The following is a 27,500-nucleotide window of genomic DNA, read 5'->3' as shown; positions in this document are numbered from 1 at the left end:
CTCTGGGCGAAGTTGACGAGGACGGCGCCGAAGGCCAGGACGATGAGGAGACGACCGTTCATCTGGGGAAGGAGAGACACAATTACAAATCTGTATGCATAAAGCGAGAGAGTGGGAAGGGCATATAATTCGACGCTCTATACTGTGAGAAAAAATCCGTGGACAGAATCAGAAAGAAAATCAACAAATAAAAGCATTTGTTTTCCCAGGATTTAAGTAAAACCCTAGTTTACGAAGTAAAACGATTAATAGTTGATGGTCAAGACAAATAAATCTGCACTGCGGTAAAGTATTGTGGCGAAAAGGATAAAAAAGAGTTAACGAATAGGATAAGTGGACAGAAGGGGGTGATAAAGAGAAGAAAACGGAAAGGAGGAGAGGAAAATACCCAGCAAAATGCGTCGAGGCGAGGGCGGAGGTCCAAGGCCTCCTCTACACTGGGCTTCAACTCTCCTTCTCCTAAACCCCAAACGACAGCAAGCAAAGGATCGGGATGCTATAAATTTAAAAAAAATAGACAAAATGTATTGAAAAAGATCGATGTACCTTGAGAGTTGCGTGGTAGTGCCAGACGAGGACTGAGAACGCATGGGAGTTCTCGCGTTTATATACAGTAAGAGAGGAACCGGCCTTCGCTTAATTCACGCCCGGCAAGGTCAGGCAGGCACCCGCTTTTCCCTATGGAAATTTATAGCAGTTTGTTTTTCTTCCTTGAGAACCACTGCACCCTTTATTCGTCGAGTATATTATTAGATGTTTATCTTTCTCTTTCTTTATCCGATCTTCTTTTTTATTTATTTTTTTATTTTTGCTTTGTTTTTCCTTCTGCTCTCTCTCTCAATTATATTAGTTCCCTTATTTCTTCTTTTACTCCTCCTCTCTCCTCTCATTTTATCTTTCCTCTCGCTTCTTTCTCATCCCCATTCGTTTCCTCTCTCCTCTCCTTTTTTCCGTGTCTGTTTTTTTCACGCCTGTCTGTGTCTGTATATTCTTTTTCTTGTCTTTCTTCATGTGTCTGTCTGTCTGTATATTATTTTCCATATTTTTTTCTTCGTGTATTTTTTTTCTGTTACATTTTCGTGTCTATTTCCACGTAAATCTATCGGTCTCTTATTATGCGTGTCTATATTTCTTCGTGTATATGTATCAGTGCTTTTCCGTCTCTCTCTTCGTCTGTCTGTTCTTCTCTCTGTCTGTCTGCTCTTTCCCTGTATGTCTTTTTGTGTTTGTCTGTTTATTCTTTCCTGCATCTTCTCCGCATGTCTCTGTGTGTTTGTTTCCGTGTTTGTTTAATCCTGTATCCGTCTGTGTATGTATACGTGTCTATCCCATGTTGTGTTTTTCGTGCGTGTTTCTTCGCGCGCGCGTGTGTGTGCGTGCGTGTGCGTGCGTGTGCGTGCGTGTGTGTGCGTGCGTGCGTGCGTGTGCGTGCGTGCGTGTGCGTGCGTGCGTGTGGTGCGTGTGCGTGCGTGCGTGCGGTGCGTGCGCGTGCGTGCGTGTGCGTGCGCGTGCGTGCGTGCGCGTGCGTGTGCGTGCGTGTGTGCGTGCGTGCGTGCGCGTGCGTGTGCGCGTGTGCGTACATTTCCACTCATTTCTCTAATTTTCTTTAATCGCGTGTTTATACTTTTACATTGTTTTCTTTCCAAGTGTTTGTGCGTGTGCGCGTGCGCGTGTCAGTCTTCTCCGCATGTGTTTGTTTTCTTTGTGTTGTATTGTTTTATCATTCACGTACCCAATTCTCTACAGATGTTAACATGTGCCTGTTCTTTATCTGCGAGTCAATGGGTTTGCTTCTTTCCATGTGTCTGTGTGCATATTTCTCTCTCTCTCTCTCTCTTTCCTCCTCCTCCTCTCTCTCTTTCTCCTTCTCCTACTCTCCTCCTCCTCCTCCTCTCTCTCTTCTCTTTCTCCTCCTCCTCTCTCTCTTTCTCTTTCTCCTACTCTCCTCCTCCTACTCTCCTCCTCCTCCTCCTCCTCCTCCTCCTCCTCTCTCTCTCTCTTTCTCTTTCTCTTTCTCCTCCTCCTCTCTCTCTCTCTCTCTTTCTCTTTCTTTCTCCTCCTCCTCCTCTCTCTCTCTCTTCTCTTTCTCTTTCTCCTCCTCTCTCTCTCTCCTCTCTCTCCTTCTCTTTCTCTTTCTCTCCTCCTCTTTTCTCTTTCTCTTTCTTTCTCTCTTCTCTCTCTCTCCTCTTTCTCTCTCTCTCTCTCTTTCTCTTTTCTTTTCTCCCTCCTCTCTCTCTCTCTCTCTTTCTCTTTCTCTTTCTCCCCTCCTCTCTCTCTCTCTCTCTTTCTCTTTCTCTTTCTCTTTCTCCTCCTCCTACTCTCTCTCTCTCTCTTTCTCTTCTCTCCTCCTCCTCCTCTCTTTCTCTCTTCTCTCTTTCTTCCTCCTCCTCCTACTCTTTCTCTTTCTCCTCCTCCTCCTACTCTTTCTTTCTCTTTCTCCTCCTCCTACTCTTTATCCTACTCTCCTCTCTCTCTCTGTCTGTCTCTGTCTCTCAGTGTTATTGTGTTCCTTGTTTCTCTTTTTTTCTCCTTGCGTCTGTCTTAGTGCCTCGTTTTCTATATTTGCTCATCTCTCTTCTCTGCCGTGCGTCTGTGTCTTATTTACGTACACATTCTTAATTTTAATACGGGTATCTGTGCGTTATATGGCTTTCACGCGTGTGTCTATATACGTGCGTGTGTGACGGTGATGAGGCTATCTCATGACTACTACGAGGCTATAAAGTTAAGGTCACTCGGTGCTATGGCTGCGAGGATGATTTCATAGTCGATAACTTGGATAAAAAGAATTGTAAAGGGATTCGGATGGCACTTTATAGGATTTACTCCATTTCGTGGAAATTCAATAGCATTTTAAAATTTTCCTCGACGTGAAAATCTAGTACCTATCGTAATGCGGTTATTATTTATTCCGGAATTCCACAGCAGGAATTCTAGAGAGACAGAGAAAGGCTCTTCTGTGGTCTAACGACACGCAATAGATGGCGAGTCTTGTATTAACTCATCAGAATTATATTTGATTTATATATTTAACACATCCTATCGCTGAAAAAAAATCACTGCTTTCTTGCTTTATCATTTTCGTAATTTGTTCAGTGACATTGCATTATAAAAGGTAATATATTTATGTACTACTGATAAAGGGACCAAGGCATTTGTTAATTACCCTTTGAATATAAACAACTTTGAAGTTAAACATTAGTCCACCTAAACTTTTTTTTTTAGTCCACCTAAACTTTTTTTTTAATACTTCCCTGAAACTCCAATCTTATACTTCATCGACCCATTAACAAAACATCAAAAGTATCGAGAACAATCCAAACCAACCACACTACAAAATACGACATTGCTAAATAATAATAATAATAATAATAATAATAATGATTATTATTATTATTATTATTATTATTAAATAATAAGCGATAAAATCAAAATCATTTTCAAAAATCAAAATCATTTTCAAAAATCAAAATCATTTTCAAAAATCAAAATCATTTTCAAAAATCAAAATCATTTTCAAAAATCAAAAATAAATTAAAAAAAAAATAAAAAATAAAAAAAATCGTGCGCGCATCACACCCTTCCTCATACATCATTCCCCCCCCCTCAACGTTATCCGTCTCAAGCTACAACACAAGGAAGATCCTTCATGAAAAAGGGACCTGCCGTTAACGAGGCTCTAAGCGGGCGGCGAAGACCTTGCACGTTACCCAGGAAAATTCTTAAATGTCTCAGGCCTACACATGCGAAAGGAAGGACGCCCGAAGCATGAGTGTGACGGTGCAGCACGGGAGTGTTATACGGCAGCAGTGAATGTCGAGGTCAGTGCGGTCAGATGGAGCTGTGTGAAGGGGTGAAAGGGGCGAGGGATGGGGAGGGGGTGGGGGAAGAGGAATGGGGAGGGGGTGGGGGAGGAGGAATGGGGAGGGGGTGGGGGAGGAATGGGGGTGGGGGCGGGGGAGGAGGAATGGGGGCGGGGGAGGAGGAATGGGGGTGGGGGAGGAGGAATGGGGGGTAGGGAGGGGGAGTGGGGGACGGGGAATAGGGGGTGACTGGAGGAGGGGGGAAATGGATGTGTGTTGGAGATAAGAGTGGGTGGGATAGGAGAGGCGGAACGAGCATGTGAGAACGAGAGGGTGGAGAGCGATTAAAAAAAAAAAAAAAAAAAAAAAAAAAGCATGCGAGATACACTGCGGGGAACATACGTAAAAAAAGGATTTTTTAAATGCCGTTTCGATTAAAACGTAGATTTACCAAAAATAAAATCTTTACAGCATCAACAATAATTTTTAGATCAAGTACATAAATCATCACCTAGACACTAAAATCACATTCGGACGCATTCGGACTCCTATCTGTAGTAAATTAATAACCTTTTGATCGCAATAACAAAATAAACACACACATATAACAATTATTTAACAAATCCCTATGTACAATAACACAACAACAAATCCATTATTAAGCAACAATCTTCCTCAGGTGTTCTTTTACAAACTTCTGATCGCGTCCAAGTTCGAAAAGCTCTCGAGGTCCGTTAAAGAGCTCAGGTCACAAGTCAGGTCATGCTTGGGAACCGCCCTGCCCAGCATCTCCAGGCGCGCCAAGACGGTCGCGTTGCCCTCTTGGCCCAGGAGAAGGTAATGCCTCGGAACGGCGGGGAACGCTGGACCAGGAACGTTTATGAAGAGCGACCAGCGGACTCGAGGCGTGCTCAGCTCCGTCATCTGGCGTAGTCTCTCGCCTGCGAAGAAAAAGCTCGTTAGTAAAATATGTGTAGACGTGTTACAAAGTGTAAATAAATATCCTCACTAATTACCGATTATTCACAGAGCAAGGGGTGTACTTTCGAATTTCGTTGGCTCAGGAGAGTTTAGGCTATATAAAAAGTGCTATTATGAACATAAATCTTAAAATTCAAAGTGACACTTGTAAAAGTGAGGGATTATGGGATTTTGTAAGTGCATATCACAAAAAATGGAGATATAAAATTGACAATATCGCAAGGAAAATGGTAATCAATTCCTCGTGCAAACTTGCAGACACACAGGCGCAAAACACTCCAATAAGAGAAATCAACATTAATTAGCGCTGTCTCGCTTCACTAAATAATCTGTTACTATTTGCATATCACAGAGTCTATTACAGAGCAATCAATATCATACCCAATATAGTGTAGACGACGGGGAACCTGTCCTCTTGCACGGCCAGGACCACAGCAGACCCGGAAGCCTCCCTGCCGGCGTGGAGGGCTGTCACCGAAGCGGGCGTCGAGAGCTGAATCGAGTCGTGCCATGACACTTCACCCTTGGCGATGTCCACGGAGTACAGCTAGGCGAGTTGGGGGGAAGAAAGGTTAGGTTTGCTGTTGTTAAAGTGCGTGGTTTGTGAGCTAAACAAGGCATGGTTGCATGATCTTGGATAGACCCGACCGTCTGAAACCCTACTGCGTACATAGATACCTTTTCCACTTCACTCCCCGCCGTCCCACGCAACATCAGCAATTATGGGCCCTTTCCCAAACCTTAACAACCCACCCCCACCCTTATTAATTACCCAAAGCCTCCTCCCTTACCTCGACGTGGTGCGTGTCCCCGGTGGTGATGGACTGCGTCACAGCCGCCACCAGGAACACATGGCCATGTTGCTCCACCAACACCGCGTCCTCCACCCGCGCCACGTCCACAGCCGCCGCCCGCTCGACGAAGCCCTCCACTTGGACGGACCCGAGGCCGCCCGCGCTCCAGAACAGGACCGAGACACCGTCCTGCGTCGTTAGGCTCGTCGTTACGTCTGTGAAGGTGAACGGGAGAAGCGACAACGTGACTCTTTCTTTCCGTTTTTGTAAAGTGAAGACTGAAAATCAGAATCGTGAGCGTTTCCCGAACACCATACTAATCCACAATCCAAAAATAGGAAACAGAATCTAACTTGATACACCGCTAAATCATTGCAAAGCAAGTAATCCAATTTTTTTTACCGTATTGCCGGTCCACGGAATCAATCTCTTCGAAGAGGCGAGTTGCAGCGTTGAAAAGATAAACCCAGCTTCGTGCGGCGGAATAAATGCTCAGCTTCAGGTCGCCGTTCCTGGCGTACGTTTTTGTAAGCCTGTCTCCTGCGTTCAGCTCTTGGTAAGTCTATGCGAAAGGAGGGAAAGCAAGAGGAAATTAGCAGCAAAGCAAAGTAAACAAAAAATGGCAAACGTTTAGGGGTTGCAGATGAAGTACACGAATAAATTAATATACAATATTGGAAGAATAATTAATCAATGTTGACTTATCTCTAAGATCATCATAAAACATTTTTTTCCCTAGCAAATTTCCATAAACGTTTTTTCAACAAGACTTACGACAAGCTGCCCATCTATCATTTCGAAAACGACTGTGTTGCTTTGACTACAGCTGTTGTTTTCATCGGATGCTGACATGACCACGAACGCCTGTTGAAAAGGACAAAGCTCCAGGTTTAATATGCAATTAAAGAATTTCAAAGATAATTTTAAAACACGGTTCTTACGATGTGATTATTACGATGCTATGGGGTGGGCTGAATATCAAAAGCGTATTTAATCGCAAAAGGACAAGACCTGTACAAATAAAAAATATATAAACACAAATACATAATATACAAATTCGTTAAATGCACATAAACGAAAAAAAAGAACATTCACAAACTCACAGCTACTTTACCTGTTCAATGGTTTCAATAAAGAGCCAATCATGCCCGTACCCAGACTCGTGGAGTGTCTGAAGGGGTTCAAGGGCGCCCGAAGAGGAATCGAACTCGAATAAAGTGGAATCGCATCGTCCTTCCCAACTCATGACGACGTAAGACGTGTTGGAGACCTGTGTGGAAAGGTTTTCTTCGATTTTGATCTATATTATTTCCTTGATGTGTAAAATCCGAGGATGGAAAAACCCGCCAATTCTCTTTATATTCCGTGTACGTATTTGCTTCTAAGGATATTTAATCTAATCACTTGTCTATCGCCCAACTTCTCTAAACACACATCTTCAATCCACTAACACAAATCTATCCAGCAATCTATCACCAACTTATCAATTAGTAAAAACAGGCTATAAAGAAGTTCTTTTGTTGACGTATAACAGGGAAGTGGTGCGTGCGCTGCGACCCCTCCCCCACCCCTCCCCCCACGAACTTAACCTGCCCCTACAACGCACGGTATTTAGAACGGCCTACACCTCTGCAACTAAACTATCAACCAGCAGGATCCGGCAACCTGACATGCAGTTCCCATACCAACCCCTTTACAACTACAACCAGGTGGTCATACGCCCCACAACGTCTATTGCATCCCCCAAGCCCCACCAAAACACTCCAAGCTCTCCTAAACTCCCCCCAAGCTCCCCCCAAGTTCCACCAAACCTCCCCCCAAGCTCCCCAAAGCTCCCCCAACAAGCTCCCCAAAGCTCCTCCCAACAAGCTCCCCAAAGCTCCCCCAACAAGCTCCCCACAGCTCCACCAAGTCCCCTTCCCGGCCCACACCTCACTCACGGTAAAGGACGTCGAGGCGTGGTGGGCGAAGGGCGTCGAGGCCTCGCGAACGGAGACGAAGTGGTCGCCCTCGGAGATCGAATTCTCCAGCTTCGTGAACATCTGCGTCGCCGAGGGACACTGCTCCGCGAAGTCCGTCTGGGAGGGCGAAATAAGATGGCCGAAGGAGGGTGTCAGAGATGCGATTTGAACGCAAATGCGAGCGAGGGAAAAGGTAATGAAGATCTGATTTGGACGGTGAAGATTCTTCGCTAGAAAAGTTTATATTTTGTTTATTGATGGATACATAATTGGGCGATGTAAAGATGTAATCAACGAGAAACTGTCGTACTATATAAACTGCAACGTTTAAAATTCAAAATCATGCTCGCATGTAGAATCAGCTTTAAAATGAACATAATTTATTGCAAACTTTCAGTTTCAAAAGAGGTTTTCCGAATATTATACTGGAATTATATACTAGGGGTAGAATACAACATTAATTATGTTACAATACACAAATTGCCGTTGCACAAGTCACCCAGTTCCGCTCGTTACGGCATGGTACTCACTTTGGGAATACCAGGTCCAATACAAACTATCGAACTAGGCCATAGGGGATGTAATTAACGGGAAAAAAATAGTATCCTCCTCATTATCATTCATAATAATAGTGATGCTGACTTTTATATTAAAAAATATTGATGATCATAGTGGTGGTGGTTATTATATGACAATGATTGTTGTATCACAATAATAAGTACAGAGAATAAAGAACAGAGAATAAAGAACAGAGAATAAAGAACAGAGAATAAAGAACAGAGAATAAAGAACAGAGAATAAAGAACAGAGAATAAAGAACAGAGAATAAAGAACAGAGAATAAAGAACAGAGAATAAAGAACAGAGAATAAAGAACAGAGAATAAGAATAAAGAATAATAAAGAATTGAGAATAAAGAATAAGAATAAAGAATAAATAATAATAATAAATAATAATAATAAATAATAATAAATAATAATAATAATAACAAAAACAATGATAATAAAATTAATAATTAGTAATTACTCTATAATAATAATAATGGTGATCATACAAGTAAATGTTATATAATAATGATGACATACAATAATAATGATGGTAGTGGTGGTGACTTGTATGTAGCAATAACGCGGTTATTATGTAGCCATAATTATAGTGGTGATTGTAGCACAATGATGACAGTCTCGGCCACTGTTGCATAATAATGATAGTAAGTAGAACGGTGGCGGCGATTATTAGAACCAGACCTACCTTCATCATATCTTGCAATGCGTTGAACCTTGAGAGAGCGGCTTCAGTGTCATTCAGAAGCTTGCAGATTCCTTCGGCTGTTTGTTCGACCTTACAGGCGAGCCCGTCCTGTGTGCAGAGAGAGTGGTTTCGAGGTTTTCAAAATCAATTTTGGGTCTCGATTCTAGGGGTCATATTTTCCCCATATACTATGCCGATTTTATGGCTGGTTCTGTAATCTTTAATCAAGGTGAATATCAATAAAGATCTGTGTATATTATTCTACTTGAAGTAATTTGAAGGGAACTTGTTAAAAATTGAAGAACCAAAAAAATGCAGGACAAGAGAGACTCGTGTATACCCAAGACCCCCTAGTTAGGACGCAAATTATCTCTACGGGCGATCGAATGAGAATCTGTAGGATTTTTGCCTTCTCTTTTCTTTTCAAACGCGCGGCATAGATATTCTTGTTCTTTTTCTGTACATACCAAGAGCTGAACAGGCGCCATGAAGCTCAGATCCGCAGTGATAAGAGCGGGGGCGTCGACGTACCAGGCCTTGGTAAAGAGTTCTTGAACGTCCACCCCGCCCAACACACTGCTGGAACTGGACACGTGGGCTGCCCGGAGTGGCTTGCTGAAGGTTAGAGAGCCTGTCGTGGTAAGGGGAGTGGTTTTAATACATGCTCAAAGGGAAGGAAATTACCTGCTGGAGGCTAAATTGCCAGCCCATTTTACAATTCAAGTTGGGGAGAGATTGTTAGTGTGAATATCGGAATTAGAAATTTATTATGTAATCATTTCAATCTAGGAATACAAGTGCATCTATTGCGTATCGATTTTTGTAAAGGTTCACTAATATTACCTTGGATTTCGGCGCTGTCATTGAGGTAGACGACTTGCTCAGACAAGTCAATCCAATTTTCCTGATTTCCAGTCAGTCCTGTAACATGAACCTGTTTCAGGACCTCCACAGGGGTCGCTATAGTCATGGAACCTGTCACGGTCTGCCCTGGAATTTGCTGGAAAATACAGTAATTTTAAGTATGGGATGATCTTGCCATAATTACGATTTTGAAGACCTTACCTGAGAAGAGATTAAAATTGTATCATGTAAATAGTTATCTTTGCTAATGCTTGAGTTTGCAAGAAAGCTTTTATACTATCCCTGCCATTTACTACCTAGAAACGATTATGAACACAAACGTTTCTGGACCTTTAGCGAAATATTTAAACCATAACTTACAAAGTACAGTAGCAAATACCTTCATGGTGGTCAGTACTTCGTCAGGCAAGTAATACCCGTTAACCTTCCCTTCAACGGAGACGTTTGTCGTGATAATGTTGTTCAGCGTCACTTCCCTCGTGAAGTTCTGGCTCCGTGAGACAAGTAGGTACTCCGTCATGAGGTCTGCTCCGTTCAGGGAGGTCACGTTGATGTTATCGAAGGAGGATATATTCCCAGAGAACAACTGAAGGAAACATTCAACTTCAGAAAACTTCTTATGGGTGATATCTTTGTAGTAAAATAACAAGGAAAAAGTATTATTTAATAAACGAACAAAAACCTGCACTCACGATGGACTTGTTGAAATGGTAGTCTTGGTTAACATAAACGGCATTTTCTAGCAAATATCGGTGATCGATTTCATCAATTGTACCCTAGAACAGTTAACAAATCATTAAGGGCCTTCCACGAGCACTTATGATTATCAATGCTTTACAAAATATGAATCTAACACTCACCTGAACATCTATGGAAGAGGAGACAACCGAAGTTGCGGTCATAGTACCATTAACAGTGATATCAGAAGTAAAGTTGGCACTTGGACTTGACCTAAGTATCGAGTGGCTCAAAAAGTCGTCGAAATTTCTGTCGTTGAGATTAATCAAGTTGATGTTACTGAAGGTCGTGCTTGACGTGAAATTCTTCTTTCCCGTTATGGCCACATTGGGGTCTTGCAATGATACTGCATCGCTCAACACTTCATCGACGCTTAAGTTGTTTACAGCACCTTTCAGATCGAGGTGGCTTACATTTACTTCCTTGTGGAAATTTATATTCACTGCAAAACGTAATTGTTCTTATTAAATCATCCACGTCGTGATGGATCAGCAAACCTTAAGAAAACCCTCAAACTTACCAATACTGTGGTTACCAAGATTTTTCAGAGCTATAGCTGCTATGTCATCTAGTTGGATTCCATTGAAATATTCAAGAGTCAAATTCTTTTTGGCTTCCAAGTTATGGAAGGTGTAAGCACCCGTGATGTTTTGGTCTGTATGAAGAGTGAGAAGTTTCGTACTCAGATCTACACCGTTGGTCGTTCCTGCGTTGATATTGCCATTTACATGAAAACCATTCATAAAGGTCTTTGTGTCTGAAAAAAGCCAATACAAATTAAATTAATATGAAAGCCCTGGATCTAACATTAGGTTTCATTCATTTCCCTTGTACAGTGAAAAATCCTTTCTATTTACCTGTGATATTCTGAGAAGTGTCTGTATACCTGAAGACACTGTTGTTACTTAATGCTTGTAGATTATGTTTGTTGACAAGTCCTTCCACAGTTATGTCACCTTGAAGGTCTAGATCAGACCACGTTGCACTGCCAGTCATTGTGTTATTGGAGGTGAGACTAACAGCATTTCCATCAATATCACTAATGTTTAGACCATTAGCACCAACTTTATCTTCAGTCGTAACAGGTCCCAGTATGTGCAAGTCACTGAAAATCAGATCAGAGAATATTTCCGAGGACCCTTTGTCAGTAACAATATCCTCCTTCAGACTCCAGATATTGTAACCATTTATCATGCCTGCCACGAAAGAGCTCAAAACTGAAACCGTATTGTTCACGATCAGTTCACCAGAATGCTCAGTGTGGTTCTTCAGACTAACACGAATGTCATTCAGTTCAGAGATGTCAATACCATTCACCGTGAAACCTTCCGAAAGGTCTATCTGCTGGGTTTCAATATCACTGAAAGTAGCATAGTTGAATGACTGAGGGGCAGTAAATGTTTGGTTGCCTGTCTTGGTGAAGACCCTCGTAAAATCGACACCAGACACTTTCCCGGTCACATTTAATTCTTCAGCAAATAATAGATCTGTGAATGTTTTCTTTCCTGTAACAATCTGCCCTGATTTGTCCAAGTACAGGGACGAGTTTACAAAGTGCTCCAAGTTGACACCATCTACTGTACCATTCACTTGTAACGAATTGAATGCAACATGATCTTCAAAGGTTGTCTTCCCTGTTATTGTACTGGCACTACTGGTCGTCACAATATCTTCGAATTTGTGGCCGTTGAAAGTGCTTTCAAAGTCAGCACTTGCAATTTCCAGCACTCCTCCAGTGAATGACTTTAAGCCTGATAAGACAGCCAAAGGTTCATCATCGTACACAACGTCATTGGCAATCTCTATCAAGTCCAGCCCATTTAAGCTTCCCCCGTAAGACAAAGTTGGGACCTGAACTGGCTGCTCAAACACCAAGTCTATCATCAGGTCTTCCAGATGCGAAGAGCTGGAGAGACTTGCATTCAGCTCGTCTAGATTCACTCCATCGATTCTTTTCATGTCAATATCTAGGTCTCCCAGAATTTCTATTCCTTGAGTAAAGACCTTCCTTCCTGTGATATCCTGAGGAGTGTCAAGAGTGACCAGACTACTCGTGTCCAAGCCATCCACCTTTGCTCCCGGTAAGAGACTCACTGTTCCAAAGCTCACATTATGGAAGCTCTTTGACCCAAAGTTTAGGGTCGTATTTGTCGTCTTCAAAAGGAAGTCATCACCAGGGAAAGGTTCTCCATTTACTAAGCCTTTAATTAGCAAGTCATTCTCTACAGTCACTTGCAAAGGCAGAGAAAGGACTCCTTCCAAAGTGGCTGGTTTGTTTACGAAGACAGTTGAGGACATGAACTCTGAAGTATTAACTCCCATTATGGCTCCGGCCTCAAGTTGCTCCACTGACAAGACTCCACTGAAGAGCAAGGTGCCCGATACGGAGCCACCAGACACACGGAGGGAATCTTCAAACAGATGAGTGACGTTCGTATCACTGAGTATGCTCGAAAGCAATTCTATATTTCCTCTCACTACAGCACCACTTCCGAATACGCACTGGTCTGGAACATGGATAAAGGAGCATACAGGCTTATTAGCACTTTTAATTTTATCGAACTGCTTTCATATAACATTATTTAAGCAACGTTTCTTACATTATCACTACACAACTCTATGAACATGTCATTACCAGAAATCTTCACCAGAATGAACTCAACACCATTACCTAATGTGGCATCTCCATCAAGAAGAACCAATTCTTCCGACAGATCAACGCTTCCAACAGTTCCACCATCAGGAAGGGTGATAGTATGTGCTCGAAGGGTGTTCATAATAACTGTACCAGACACCTGCTGCGAGCCGGAAGTTGTTAAAATATCATCCACGAAAATATCGTCCAGAAAGCTTGCATTGAGGTGAGTTATGTTCAGTCCAGATGTAAAGGTTTTCTTGCCAGAGATCTTGCGCGAATCGTTTACCCTGAGGAGTATATTAAATTAAATTATTAAATCATATTCAGTTAATATTATTTCCAAAAGTGTTTGTGGTTTGTATGACTGATACATCCGAAGTCTCATCCAGACAAATGCTGCTAAGTATGCACTAACTCCATACATACAAAGTGGAAGTTACAACCAAAAGCAAATCTATTTTCATTTTGTTACACAAATCACAAGCACCGAAGGAGTCATCCCTCGTCCACTAACCGGACAATACTAAGCAGCGTCTGTGTGAGGGGGTAGTGTTCACCAGAGACGTCTACAGGGTCCTGCAGTGTTGCCTGCTGAGCGAACAGACTGCCTGCTGACAGCCCACCTTGCATTACAGTCTTTGAACCCTCCACAACACGCTCGCTGCCGTGAATACTTACTGCATCTGGAGGCCACAAAAACAGATATTACACTACACTAAATACAGAATGAATGATAACAGTAATAACAACATAGCCAATATATTATCGATTACATCCATTATCAACATCACTATTACGACTGCTAATTCATATCCCTAAACTCGAAAATTAAAATTTCCAACACGGAGAACATATCCACATCATAAGCGAACAAACATTCAAGGTGTAACAAAGTCTTAACCAAACGTCTTATAAACATACCATCAAGAGTGTTGTTCAGAGTCGTCAACTGCGAATCTAAATCAATCAACCTGTTTTCTACGTCCGCGATCTCCTGTATGTAATCGTCATACATCTGTTCTCTTGCAGTATCGTTGGCGTCTTGGCGGTGGATGGTGATCGTGGTTGAACTCATTGTTGAGGTCTCGAGTTTCTGAAATGCACTTGCCGATTGTTGTATAATTCCGAATTAGTGTTCAAGGAAGGGTTTTTTTCCCCCGAACACGATGAACTTTCGTAATATTCATAAATTAGCATAAAAGGGAATAAATTTCCTAGATCATTAATTACAAAAAAGGTCATTTGATAATCATTCTCGAAGCTAAGATACTGACAATATCCACGTTTATGTCGCGAATGGTGATCTCGCCGCTGATTTCGGTCTGGCCCTCCACAGAGTGCGCTAGCCGGTCCTCCGCCAAATCCATGATAAATATCTGGTTCATGTGTAAAGCCTGGAAACAACAGGGGGGGGGTTTAAACACCGAGAGAATTATTCTATTTTGTGATGTATTAGCAACCTCGCCTCACTTCAAACCACTCACCTCTAATTCATCAATGGTTTGTTGCATTTCGAGTGTTTGCAACTTGACAGGGTCTGCAACTTCAACCAACTTGAGATCAAGACTTACGCGGACGAGGCCGGACTCACCTGGTAAGATCATCTAAGAAAACGCAGGTAAAATTAATGTACAGAAGGCCTAGTATAGTATCGCTTTTTTCACGAAATGAACAGCAGTCATAACTCTAACATAATAATAAAGCTGAAAGTGTTTTTTTTTTACCGATGCGGTTAGTAATTTAACCGATCTCTAAATTTACTTTCCTCCTCTGTTTTATCTATTTATTTATTCTTCTATTACTTTCTATGTCAGGGCTGCCAACCTCATTTACCCCAGGGAGCTACATTATATAAAAAAACAATAAAAAAATGTAAGAACTAAAAGACGAAGGACTGGCTAAATTAATCATGAAAAACGACCGAATGCAAGACTGAAATAGCAAATGTACTGCGGGTCGCGTGTTTAACAGCCCTGTTCTGTGTGATACGAGACAATATAATGGGTTCTTTGTCCATTCACCCATCACCTATTTAAAAAATCATTATTTAAAACCATCCACGGTGAAGATGCCAAACGACTGCAATAAATTAACAAACTTAACTCGTTATCCACCCCAAAAAAACATTATCTGGTCATGATGGTTCTGTCAAGCTGCATATATACATGTTTAAGCAAATAGCAAATCGATATAGAATATGAATAAAAGAAATATTAACAAATACGGGACTAAACAAATATACACAGAACTATAGGGTCATCTATTCTCCTTTATATTTCATCGTGTCTAAAGACGATACAGTATTTAAATTTTTACCTACCATCGAAGAATTCTGAGAGTGCAAGCTCCCCAAATCCCAGTCTTTGATCACCACGCCCAAATCTCCGGCAAAGACCTGAAAATCCACACGATGTAGTAAAATGGGCCTAGTCTCTCCCCTGTCAACTGACAAGGGAAAAAGGCTTTCATGGGGGAAATATCCTTAACGTCGACGAGAACCTTTCTAAGAAGATTGTGTACACACAAAAAATGAAGTTTAAAAGATCACAAAATACAGAATTTGAGACAAGTATATGAAAAAAATACATACATTCATCTACGTACATAAAAAAAAACATGACAATATTTCACTGTTTAAGAACACGCAGACATGGAATGATGAATTACCGTGTCCAATTGCTGTCGTAGAGCAGCGTACACTTCGCCTCTTGCGTGTTGGGGGCCCTTGAACGCATAAGCGACCGTTTGGCTTCCGGACCCGGCGAGCAGTAAGAACTTGCCTTGGTAATGCGGGATCTGGAAGGGATGCTAGGGATTACCGACTGGAGAAACTGATAGATTGATAGGATTTAACAGTTTAAAAGTACGCGTGTGAAAAGTTGGCAATTACTAGCAATAGATGAGAAGAGTTCATGATAAGAAATTGAAAAAAACATATTGGCACGGTTGCATAAAGATTGCATAAAATACAACAGCAATAGGAAAGTTCAGAGGCACTTTATCACTTAACAGGATACCTTATCTGTTCATATTTAAGCTACCTGCATTTATTTCTTCATAAATATACAACTGTGCGAAATTCGAACAAAAATATTACAAAATCTCACAGTGAGGGGCACAATCCCTTCAAAATGGGTCATCCCGGCAGCCGGCAACAGGTCCTGCAGTGGCTCATAGTAAGTCCCCAGTTGCACGAAGACGCGGACGAGGTTGCGGGAGGCGAGCAACAGGTAGTCCCAGGCACCCGCGCGGTAACTCTTCCACGATATAATCTCTTCCTCTAAGCTCAGTTCTTGCACGTAACGAATCGCTTGATCATATATGTCGGTTACCTTTATCGAACGTGATTGTAAGTGTGATAAAAAAGACGTACATATGGGATACACAGAGAAATGTGCCATGATATAAAGTTTTGAAATAACAGAACTGCGATATATCATGGGTAAAATGATGAGTGAAAGACCCTTACCACAAGTTCGTGAATGTGTAGACTAGTTTCGTTCAAGACCCCCAGCATAAAACGCGTGCCGCTTTGCCACGACTGCATCTCGGTACCTTCTGAACTCCAGGTCGTAGACAAACTGCAACGGCATTATAAAAAGGTTATCGACTTACAAGAAAAACTGAAAAAATGTTGTTGGTGCACAAAAATAACAGGCGTTCCACTTAGACTGGCATATCTCGTACTCGATTATCGAAAAAAGGATACAAAAGTTTAACTTAAATAGAAAATATCAGAAGGTAAAAAAAAAAACAAAGCTTCTAATATTTTCCTAAAATAGTATGCATATGGTTATATCTAAATGTGTGTAAATGTAAATTTCATTAAAGGAAAACAGGCTTTGCAGTATACTTTTATAGGTATTACTGGCTAATCAGTAAATTAGTACAAATTTAGGTCTCCATATCAGTAAAATTATCACTGAAAGAACTAGAACAAAATGGATTTCATATAAAACCAATACACATGCGTTGCCATCGCTTTCAAATGAATAGCTTTATAAGTGATAAACAGCAATGTAAACGGGAAAAAAACACGGCCCAAAATGACTACTAAATCTAAGAAGCTAATAAAACGGATAAGACGACCAACCCTAAAAACGGCTCCGTGTTATGAAAGGTGATCATGAAGACTTTGTGTAGTTCGCTGTTTTCGCAGAAGACCACGAGGAATCGGAGCTTCTCGTGACGGCCGCCGTGATTCAGGTAGACCTCGCCGTAACCCAGGTCTTTGGCTTTCTCGCTAAGGCTCACAGAGCTCAAGCTTACCATTTCGTTCATCTTTTCCAGCGAATCTAAGCCCTGTGGACAGTGGACGATTGGGTATTATGTTATCTCTTCAGGGGTTTGAATATCATGTGGCGATAGGATTCTCTTCTTACAATTCTAGCAACGCCAAGAGGTCTTCAGGGATTTAATAAAATGTGTGAGAACTTTGAATAATAATAAGTCTAAAAATCAACCCTGTGAACTTAACTATCATATCAATAAAAAAAGCAAAAACACTCCATGCAATTTTAACTTTAGCCCCCATAACCAACGAACCAAACAGTCGAGAGAACAACTCACAACTCTGTACAGCGACACGGTATTCCCATGGGCTATGATAACATTCTTCATGAGGCCATCCTCCACGTCGAAGTAAGAGTTGTAGTGCTCGAAGCCCACAGCTGCGTCGACAAATAAATGCTCCGGTTCTGAAAATGCGATTTTGCTATACTCTTCGTTATAATGTATTTACCACTGATTAGTTCGATGCATGGTGGGATATAATACAGCCTCTTTAAAGTCCAAGGGTAAGAGCATCTGCAGCCATAGTAATTTTACGAATATTCATAATACTCCCGAGTATAAGAAGATTAAGGAAACATTGTAAGCAAGCCATGTCCACAATGGCGACACGTTGTTGTTAACAGTCGGATGGGGTTGGTTCGTCTGTCCTAAGAAAAATGGGTAAGCTCTTTCCTTTCTAACTCTTTAATGTTTGGTCACTAAATGAACGTGTTGCTCCACGCATTTTCGCTGCCAAGGAGGAGAGGTCCATAGAATACAGAATGATAACAAAAATCTTGCTTCAGTCTGGCTGTCCAAGACATCTCGCTCTTACCTGCTTCGATACACTTGAGGTTTTGTGATTCCTCGCCGCACTTGACACAAGCTGACCCCGAGTGGCCCTCCGACTGGCGACACTGACACCCACCCGCTCTGCAGCAAGCGCAATCCTAAAAAGAAAAAAGAAAAAAAATGTAGGATGAACAAAAAAAAAATGAAGTCGTAATTAAAGGAATGTTGAGGGAGGAAATGCAGAAAAACGAAGGTCGACAAGGATATTTGTGGAAGAAGGAAAATTGAGGAAATTAACAGGTAAAAAAGTAAAATGATTATGAAAAGGACGGTTTCATTTCTTTGACTTTATTTTCTGAGATAGACCGATAGAAACGCATTTTCCGACGATAACATTGGGATGATCCCGCTTTAAAAATATTCGGTTTACACACACCATGGATCCATCGACGTCGCAGCGACATCCAGCCCGACTATTGGTCCAGCTGTTCGTAAGGTAAAGCGGTTCCATCTTTTCGGCTTGGGTGGCATAACCCATTCCCGAGTCGCTCTGAGGGCGCCAAACGAGACAGTGGTTATAATGGAGGTTTATAGTTTTCTCTCACACTATAACTCAAAAGTAATAATGCAGATATAAAGAACATGTCTGAGAATCGGTAACAATATTGTGCACTCGTCACTGCATCTCAGGAACAGAATAGTCTGGATTATCAATCGGTCTTAAGTTGTGATTACAATTATTTCATTCAGATATAACTTTAAACTGCCTACATGAACTAAATGCCTATCAACCTAGGTTTGTCAAGCACGTCAGTATACTAAACGGAGTGAAATATGTCAAGGTGAAACAAATACACTGAGTTGTCAAGGTCTCCTCAGCAACGCTGTGTAAGTGGGTATAGCTCACCCCGTTTTATCTATCTCACCTCAATAAACATTAATTGATTACCTACCCGATATATAAAGGGCATGTCCCGCACATTAACAGCAAAGACGTCACTTATGTTCAGGGTGCCAGGGTCCATCTGGGCGGTGATGTTGTTGACTGTCAGCACTGAAACATTTGCAATGGATTTTTATATAAACAAATACCAAATCCAACATGAAGGGATGGTCAACACGTATTTACAGATCCTTCAACACAGAGAGAACAAAACGGCTCATGAAACAAGAACTCGGTCAACAAGACTACAATCCATACTTTGCCTGTTGTTTACGTCCAGGTCATAGTAGTAGCTGTGCCAGTATTCTTGGTCGAGGTAAGGAGGGGCAAGGTCTTCGGTGCTCCTTCGGCGCCGGTGGAGATTGCGCACATTACGGTGGTGGAGGCGGAGTTGGTCTTCGTAAATGGCGATGATATCCCTCTGCAGGTTCTCGATGGCAGAGTCGAGAAGCGTGTCCAACTGTAAAAGACTGGCTTGTAGTACCCGTGCGCTGCAGTACACTACATACCTGTGCACATACGTGTGTGTGTGTGTGTGTGTGTGTGTGTGTGTGTGTGTGTGTACAAGTGTGCAAATGTGGGTAAACATGTATAAGCAAGTGTAAATAAGTATGAGCAAGTATAAATATGTATGAGCAAGTATAAATATGTGCGTATTTGTGTTGACACAAGTGTATACAATATATTACATACATACGTCCGGAATGCTAAACCACCAAAATTGAAATACCTCCTCAGCTTCCAGGTTTTCGAACAGGACTTCCGAAGGATCCAAACCCCCGAAGGAATAGGGGGCGACTGGAACCCAGGCTGCCATCACGAGGACCAAGGCCGCCCACATCCTCGCCTAGGATGCTCTGTTCACCTGCAAGGAAAGGGAGAGTCAAAACACATGGCAAATCGTCAGTCTCGGCCCACGGCTAAACACGCTGCAGTGATTCTCAAACCTTTTGGAAGTGGCGTGAGAGATCACCATTATCTTTACCTCATTCTTCTTCAGTTATGTGAAGTTAAAGGGAAATAAAATTCTGGAATGTCGAATTTCCAATGTGTTTTAGATCCAACAAATTAATTTTATTCAAGAAATAAGGAATGTAGGTATTATTCTTTTTAAAAAATCTGATCAAGGTACTGTTTTATTACAAGCTACAACTAAAACAAAACCTGCAGAGGAGAGAGTGCACATCGCATTTCAGCCTTGAGTATATTTCTGCTGGCTCCTGACTTTAGTTTTAACACAAACTAAAGCCGAGAAACCAGCCTCGAAACGGTAAATTTCGAAAAGATGAATACAGTAAGAATGGAATATTCCTTCCCCAGCTTGGCCTAAAAAAAATAAGTCCATACTTTATTCTGATACTGATAATCCACCTCCAGTGTTTCGTGCCGTTTCATCCAGGAGATTATGAATGCAAGAATTTCGAGTTTGGCTGCTGTGTCCCTATCCTCTATCTACTCTTTATCAACAGTAAGTAGTTTAGTTCTGATATATACGTTTTAGAATCTCTGGTATAGACTAAAAGAAATGCCTACTTTACTCGAAGATATTTACCGAGAGAAGAGACATTCTTGAATCTCAACTGCGGATAGTCTCTTCTCTCTGTGTACATTCGTGTGTGTTCCTGTGCGTGTTCCTGTGCGTGTTCCTGTGCGTGTTCCTGTGCGTGTTCCTGTGCGTGTTCCTGTGCGTGTGCCTGTGCGTGTGCCTGTGCGTGTGCCTGTGCGTGTGCCTGTGCGTGTGCCTGTGCGTGTGCCTGTGCGTGTGCCTGTGCCTGTGCGTGTGCCTGTGCGTGTGCCTGTGCCTGTGTGTGTGCCTGTGTATGATTCTTCCTAGCAAGATGATCCAGGTACTGATAAATTCAAGCAAAGGATAAAACACAGATGGAAGCAACTCATCTAAAGTGATCAGTTTAGTAAAGAAGCTTCTTAATCAAATATTCCCGCAATAAAAGGAAGCGGAATAAATCTCACAAGCACCTTACGTCTTTCATTTTTTCCTTTTCTATTTAAAAAAAAAATCCTGTAGTTTTCTCAAGTCAAAAGAAATATTTAATTCCAAACACTGGGGGTACTTCTATTTTCTTCTACTTAAAATGCAAATTAATTCGGAAGTAACGATTATCCTATTTCTCATCCATTCAATAACAAATTAACTGATTATTTAATCATGGCGTTGCAGTCTTTCCCGCATGCAATACGCAAATGACCTACTTATTACCAATGCAATTTTTGTGAACTGTGCATTAAAACGGAATATTTTCCAAATTATGTAAAACCTACAAAAACCGATGTCTCATAGCTATTTCAAGAGCGAGCGAGACTGTAGTAAAGTAGCTACTAAGACTTACGAATACTGAAAGCACAGCATACTTTCAGCATAACTTTCAGACTAAATGTGTGAATTACACGTGGGATGTTTAAGAGGCAGAAACCCAAACACCCGATGGTAATAACCCGGAGTACACACTAAACCATGTATTCATTACGAGAGAAGACGACCTTAGAAAGGAAACGCAGCAGCAATAGTAGTTGTAGAGGTAATAATGATATTATTATTATTATTATTATTATTAATAAGGATTGATAATGATAATGATAATGATAATGATAATGATAATAATAATGAGAGGAGAATCTCTGGAAACATTTCTGTATCATGACCTATGAAGATGATCATCATCCTGGACTAAACACAAACAAATCAAGTAGCAACTACTGAGATTAAAATATCGCCTGGAGAGTCCAACACTCAAAACATTTCCTATGCAGAAAACCAGTGCAACGCACAGTAAAAAAAAAGAGAGTGTATGAAAGCAGGAACATTAAAATACGGCAGTTGTTCAGAACAGGACCAAATGAACCGATATCTCTGGCCTCTAGCAAAAGCCGACAAAGCAAAAGTACTCATACAAGAACTCGCGAGACACCCCGGCGTGCTACGGTACACCTTGGCAGAATATGCAAGTCTAGACAGATCCACCATCACGGCCCTACCTATAAGGATTCCTTTATATTTTGTTATTCGTATTTGTGTAGTTTGTGTTCTTTCTGTGCTTATTTAACGCGGTCATATTCAGAACAGTTACCGCTTGAAATTACAGAGAGAAAACCAAGAGTAAATCTATTAAAACAAAACGAAGGCAAAATATGAAGAATCACCAAGATGTAAAAAGCGACAATAACAATCAACCATTAATATTTTTTTTCTTACAATTTCTTTGCCGATTTCATGTTCTAGTAACAGTTACTGAATGTCAAAATGAACTCCTACTACCAAGAAAGTAACAAAGTCTTAAATAATAAGCAATAAGTTATTTATTTCTAAAATATATCATGTCCTGAAGTCTGACGTAGGATTTCCTGTGATAAACTTAGGAATAATATACATACACACACACACATTTACTATACCCACACACACACACATTTACTATACCCACACACACACATTTACTATACCCACACACACACACATTTACTATACCCACACACACACACATTTACTATACCCACACACACACACATTTACTATACCCACACACACACACATTTACTATACCCCCCACACACACACCACATTTACTATACCCCCACACACACATTACTATACCCACACACACACACTTTACTATACCCACACACACACACATTTACTATACCCACACACACACACATTTACTATACCCACACACACACACATTTACTATACCCACACACACACACATTTACTATACCCACACACACACACATTTACTATACCCACACACACACACATTTACTATACCCACACACACACACATTTACTATACCCACACACACACACATTTACTATACCCACACACACACACATTTACTATACCCACACACACACACATTTACTATACCCACACACACACACATTTACTATACCACACCCACACTTTAATACCACACACACACCATTTACTATACCCACACACACACACATTTACTATACCCACACCACCTACTATCCACACACACACATTTACTATACCCACACACACACACATTTACTATACCACACACACACACATTTACTATACCCACACACACACACATTTACTATACCCACACACACACATTTACTATACCCACACACACACACATTTACTATACCCACACACACACACATTTACTATACCCACACACACACACATTTACTATACCCACACACACACACATTTACTATACCCACACACACACACATTTACTATACCCACACACACACACATTTACTATACCCACACACACACACATTTACTATACCCACACACACACACATTTACTATACCCACACACACACACATTTACTATACCCACACACACACACATTTACTATACCCACACACACACACATTTACTATACCCACACACACACACATTTACTATACCCACACACACACACATTTACTATAACACACACACACACACATTTACTATACCCACACACACACACATTTACTATACCCACACACACACACATTTACTATACCCACACACACACACATTTACTATACCCACACACACACACATTTACTATACCCACACACACACACATTTACTATACCCACACACACACACATTTACTATACCCACACACACACACATTTACTATACCCACACACACACACATTTACTATACCCACACACACACACATTTACTATACCCACACACACACACATTTACTATACCCACACACACACACATTTACTATACCCACACACACACACATTTACTATACCCACACACACACACATTTACTATACCCACACACACACACATTTACTATACCCACACACACACACATTTACTATACCCACACACACACACATTTACTATACCCACACACACACACATTTACTATACCCACACACACACACATTTACTATACCCACACACACACACATTTACTATACCCACACACACACACATTTACTATACCCACACACACACACATTTACTATACCCACACACACACACATTTACTATACCCACACACACACATTTACTACACCACCAAATTACTATACCCACACACAATTTACTATACCCACACACACACACATTTACTATACCCACACACACACACATTTACTATACCCCCACACACACACATTTACAATACCCACACACACACACATTTACTATACCCACACACACACACATTTACTATACCCACACACACACACATTTACTATCACCCACAACACACCCACATTACTATACCCACACACACACACATTTACTATACCCACAACACACACATTTTCTATACCCACACACACACACATTTACTATACCCACACACACACACATTTACTATACAAACACACACATTCTATACCACACACACACACATTTACTATACCCACACACACACACATTTACTATACCCACACACACACACATTTACTATACCCACACACACACACATTTACTATACCCACACACACACACATTTACTTACACCCATACAACACACACACATTTACTATACCACACACACACACATTTACTATACCACACACACACACATTTACTATACCCACACACACACATTTACTATACCCACACACACACATTTACTATACAAACACACACATTTACATACAAACACACACATTTACATACAAACACACATATATATACACATAATTTATAGTACATACATACATATATACCGATTTTGATGGGAGGAGCATGAAATAAACATCGGACTCTATGATTAAACCAGGCTAAACTACAAAAAAAAAAATGTAACAATAATATATAAAAACACTACAAATCCCGTCAAAATCCGGTCTCCAGACGACAGTCAATTTAAGACCATCACACCAAAATTCAGAAATATCTAATGAAACACTCCAAATTCGGAGCCAAATCTACGGGAATGCGAACTATTCCCCCTAAACACAGACGCACTTCTTACAATAGTTTCAACTCTATCCCTCTATCGGTGTCTCCTGCTCATTGAACCATACTGGTATATTTCCCTATTGAAAAATATCCATGGACGTCTATCCTGGGGATATTTGCTTATCAGGCTCTACCCAGACCCTTGTCCTTTTAAATATACCCACTGGGCCTCGCGACTTTACTTTTACTTGTATAGAGCAAGGGTGGTTCCCGACCTGAGGGCCAAGGGGTACTTTCTTGGGGACCACGGAGCAATATAAGAATTTTAACATCGAACTAATACGTTATTTCACTACAGTACGTACATATAATCATCTTTCACATATTAATAAACTGAAATCTGTATACAAAACCACTCTTCCGTGTTGATACAATGGAAGAAAAACCCACAATACAAAAACTAGATTTACTATACAAATTACACCTGGATTCCATCCTCAGGCCAGTATTCTTGTCCTACAGCTATAGCCATTACACTATGCATAACTACTAAGAACTGCATCCGAAAAGATGAGTCACTAAACGGGGCCATGGAGATTATTATGCACTGGTCGGGGGCCACAGCTGAAAACCACTGGTCTAAAAGAAATAGCTCATAGGTATAGCTAGAAGGGAAGAGTGCCTCCGTTTGTTAGGAACTGTTTACACGTCCACTCTTTGAATACAAGTATCTTAATTTCAGTTGTTTAAAATAAGCGTTTCTGAGAAGCTGAAAATCATGTTTAATGTATTATCAGACGGGATCTAAAGACATGCTAACTTACCCATATTCATATGCTAACGCACACACTGTTGGATGATTGTGGGCTTGAAAATAGAATCCATAAGTATTATCAGGCTTCGACTTGTCATTACATATAAGCGTTCTGAATTACACTCATTCATATACTTCTCATCGTACTCTGCCGGGTGCGATTACGTTGTAAACCTCTACCGTAATAGCACACAAAGATTAATGCTGCATTCGGAACTGTTTGTCTAAGTCGGAGGGACGGGTAACTAATCCGAAAAAAACGTCCGGAACCCCGTTCAACCTGTCTGGACCAGTCCTTAGCTCGCACCATAGAAAGCAGGCCGAGTTCGGGCAGTTCCGAATGTAGTAATGGTTAACAGCTCGAACCAGTGAATGAATGAACCCCATTCTAAGCGCACAGACTACCACAACAATCATCGTATGAACAATAGGCCTTCTTAACTCCTAGATCCCGTGCGGATTTCCCTATTCTGTTTAGTCCTTCTGTATACTTTAACTTGGTAAACCACGTGATATATATTATAAAAGCACAATATGTGAGTGCAATCTTTCTTCACTTTCATGCATTTTGCTAGACTACAGAATGAGAATATATGGCTTCACTTAAAATGTACCGTGCATTAATCTACTATATTTTATAACCACTGTGTGCATCTCCAGATATGCAAATGGGTGACAAAATGACATTTGGGTTAGAAAATGGGAACTACAGTTAAAATGATAGTGCGCGTCAAATATTTTTGCAATTGACTTTCCATAATGAACAGGAAGGTAATGTTATCGACCCCTAAGGTATTCGGTTTCCGACATTTGCCGTTTTTTTTTTTCTCTCTCTCTCTCTTTCTTTCTTTCTTTCTATGTTACCTCAAAGTTCGAAAAAGACGAGTTTACGAATTTCGATTTAGTCTTGTTTACATTCACAAAACTTGCTTTTAAAGGAATTTCCTTGTGTACAATTTTTTTCTCGTATATTCAGCCAGAAGAGTACTATCAACTATATTTTGAGAGCTTTGTAAACCAGCTATGGCTCTCTGTGGCCGTTTATCCATGGTGCAAGGGCACGGCACCTATGCTGTTGGTGGCATTTTGTACTTGTCTGTCCATTTGATAAAACTTAGCAGTTGATATGTAGGCAATGATATAGTGACTGAGGGTCGTAGTACGTCAAATAACGGTAAAAAAAATTAATTACTTGTCGCCTTGACTTCTTGGTATGTATATACATAATAGCCGCACCAAGATAAGGAAAATCAAAAGGACACTATCATACAGAGGAAAAAAAAATAAATGTCGAGGGAATTAGTTTGTTCAGGTAAAGAATAAACGTCAGAAAGAAACAAAATCGGTCGCGATAAATGTCGAGTGGAGACAAGACAATTAAATTATAGAAATGATGATAATTAGTACAGAAATTAATCATCGACAAGAATATGGTTAGAATTCGTGAAGATATATCTTCAAAGCTCCTTGCGGTATGGTTTCAGTTTCACACAGCCTTATGCTCCAAGGTAAACTTTGCCTGTTAATGGCCAGAAAGATTTACTGAAAGGGGAAATGATCAAGGCAGGCGAAGGATGAGGTTAAAGACAATGTTACCAGGAAAATGGACACTGCCATCTTACAGAGCATAAAAAAAAACAGTAACAAACAACATAGGTACAGTTACTCCGACCTCATATTTACCACGTCATAACGAAAATATCCGCTGCATATTACCGTACACAGATCAAGGCCACAACACCCCCACACAAACAGAGATCTTAATGTCGCGT

At 40.9% G+C, this 27,500-nt stretch overlaps 2 protein-coding genes across 2 annotated transcripts in view; both read right to left on the bottom strand.

Annotated features, from left to right (window-relative positions):
• Positions 1-649, bottom strand: part of LOC119579802 — a 1,554-nt gene extending 905 nt beyond the window's left edge. Inside the window, exons 1-2 of the mRNA XM_037927687.1 lie at positions 547-649; positions 1-62 (exon numbers count right to left, since the gene is read on the bottom strand). The exon at positions 1-62 is cut by the window's left edge and continues 303 nt beyond it. Coding sequence (XP_037783615.1) covers positions 1-62 — 62 coding nt within the window. The 5' untranslated portion in view covers positions 547-649. The remainder of the gene's footprint in view (positions 63-546) is intronic.
• Positions 650-4,231: 3,582 nt separating this feature from the next.
• Positions 4,232-27,500, bottom strand: part of LOC119579544 — a 23,883-nt gene continuing 614 nt past the window's right edge. The window contains exons 2-32 of the mRNA XM_037927446.1: positions 19,767-19,901; positions 19,295-19,496; positions 19,047-19,147; positions 18,530-18,643; positions 18,137-18,251; positions 17,599-17,726; positions 17,123-17,331; positions 16,499-16,610; positions 16,137-16,361; positions 15,697-15,825; positions 15,350-15,424; positions 14,514-14,633; positions 14,304-14,423; positions 13,951-14,122; positions 13,544-13,712; positions 13,063-13,316; positions 11,249-12,898; positions 10,912-11,148; positions 10,514-10,833; positions 10,346-10,429; positions 10,033-10,239; positions 9,633-9,789; positions 9,257-9,420; positions 8,790-8,897; positions 7,519-7,656; positions 6,693-6,848; positions 6,353-6,442; positions 5,981-6,140; positions 5,576-5,793; positions 5,166-5,331; positions 4,232-4,744 (exon numbers count right to left, since the gene is read on the bottom strand). Coding sequence (XP_037783374.1) covers positions 4,491-4,744; positions 5,166-5,331; positions 5,576-5,793; positions 5,981-6,140; positions 6,353-6,442; positions 6,693-6,848; positions 7,519-7,656; positions 8,790-8,897; positions 9,257-9,420; positions 9,633-9,789; positions 10,033-10,239; positions 10,346-10,429; positions 10,514-10,833; positions 10,912-11,148; positions 11,249-12,898; positions 13,063-13,316; positions 13,544-13,712; positions 13,951-14,122; positions 14,304-14,423; positions 14,514-14,633; positions 15,350-15,424; positions 15,697-15,825; positions 16,137-16,361; positions 16,499-16,610; positions 17,123-17,331; positions 17,599-17,726; positions 18,137-18,251; positions 18,530-18,643; positions 19,047-19,147; positions 19,295-19,496; positions 19,767-19,877 — 6,465 coding nt within the window. The 5' untranslated portion in view covers positions 19,878-19,901 and the 3' untranslated portion in view covers positions 4,232-4,490. The remainder of the gene's footprint in view (positions 4,745-5,165; positions 5,332-5,575; positions 5,794-5,980; positions 6,141-6,352; positions 6,443-6,692; positions 6,849-7,518; positions 7,657-8,789; positions 8,898-9,256; positions 9,421-9,632; positions 9,790-10,032; positions 10,240-10,345; positions 10,430-10,513; positions 10,834-10,911; positions 11,149-11,248; positions 12,899-13,062; positions 13,317-13,543; positions 13,713-13,950; positions 14,123-14,303; positions 14,424-14,513; positions 14,634-15,349; positions 15,425-15,696; positions 15,826-16,136; positions 16,362-16,498; positions 16,611-17,122; positions 17,332-17,598; positions 17,727-18,136; positions 18,252-18,529; positions 18,644-19,046; positions 19,148-19,294; positions 19,497-19,766; positions 19,902-27,500) is intronic.

The sequence above is a fragment of the Penaeus monodon genome, chromosome 12 (genome assembly GCF_015228065.2).
Source record: "Penaeus monodon isolate SGIC_2016 chromosome 12, NSTDA_Pmon_1, whole genome shotgun sequence".
In the NCBI taxonomy this organism is placed as follows: domain Eukaryota; kingdom Metazoa; phylum Arthropoda; class Malacostraca; order Decapoda; family Penaeidae; genus Penaeus; species Penaeus monodon.
The sequence above is the reverse complement of the archived record's forward strand: the minus strand, read 5'-3'. Positions and strand labels throughout refer to the sequence as shown.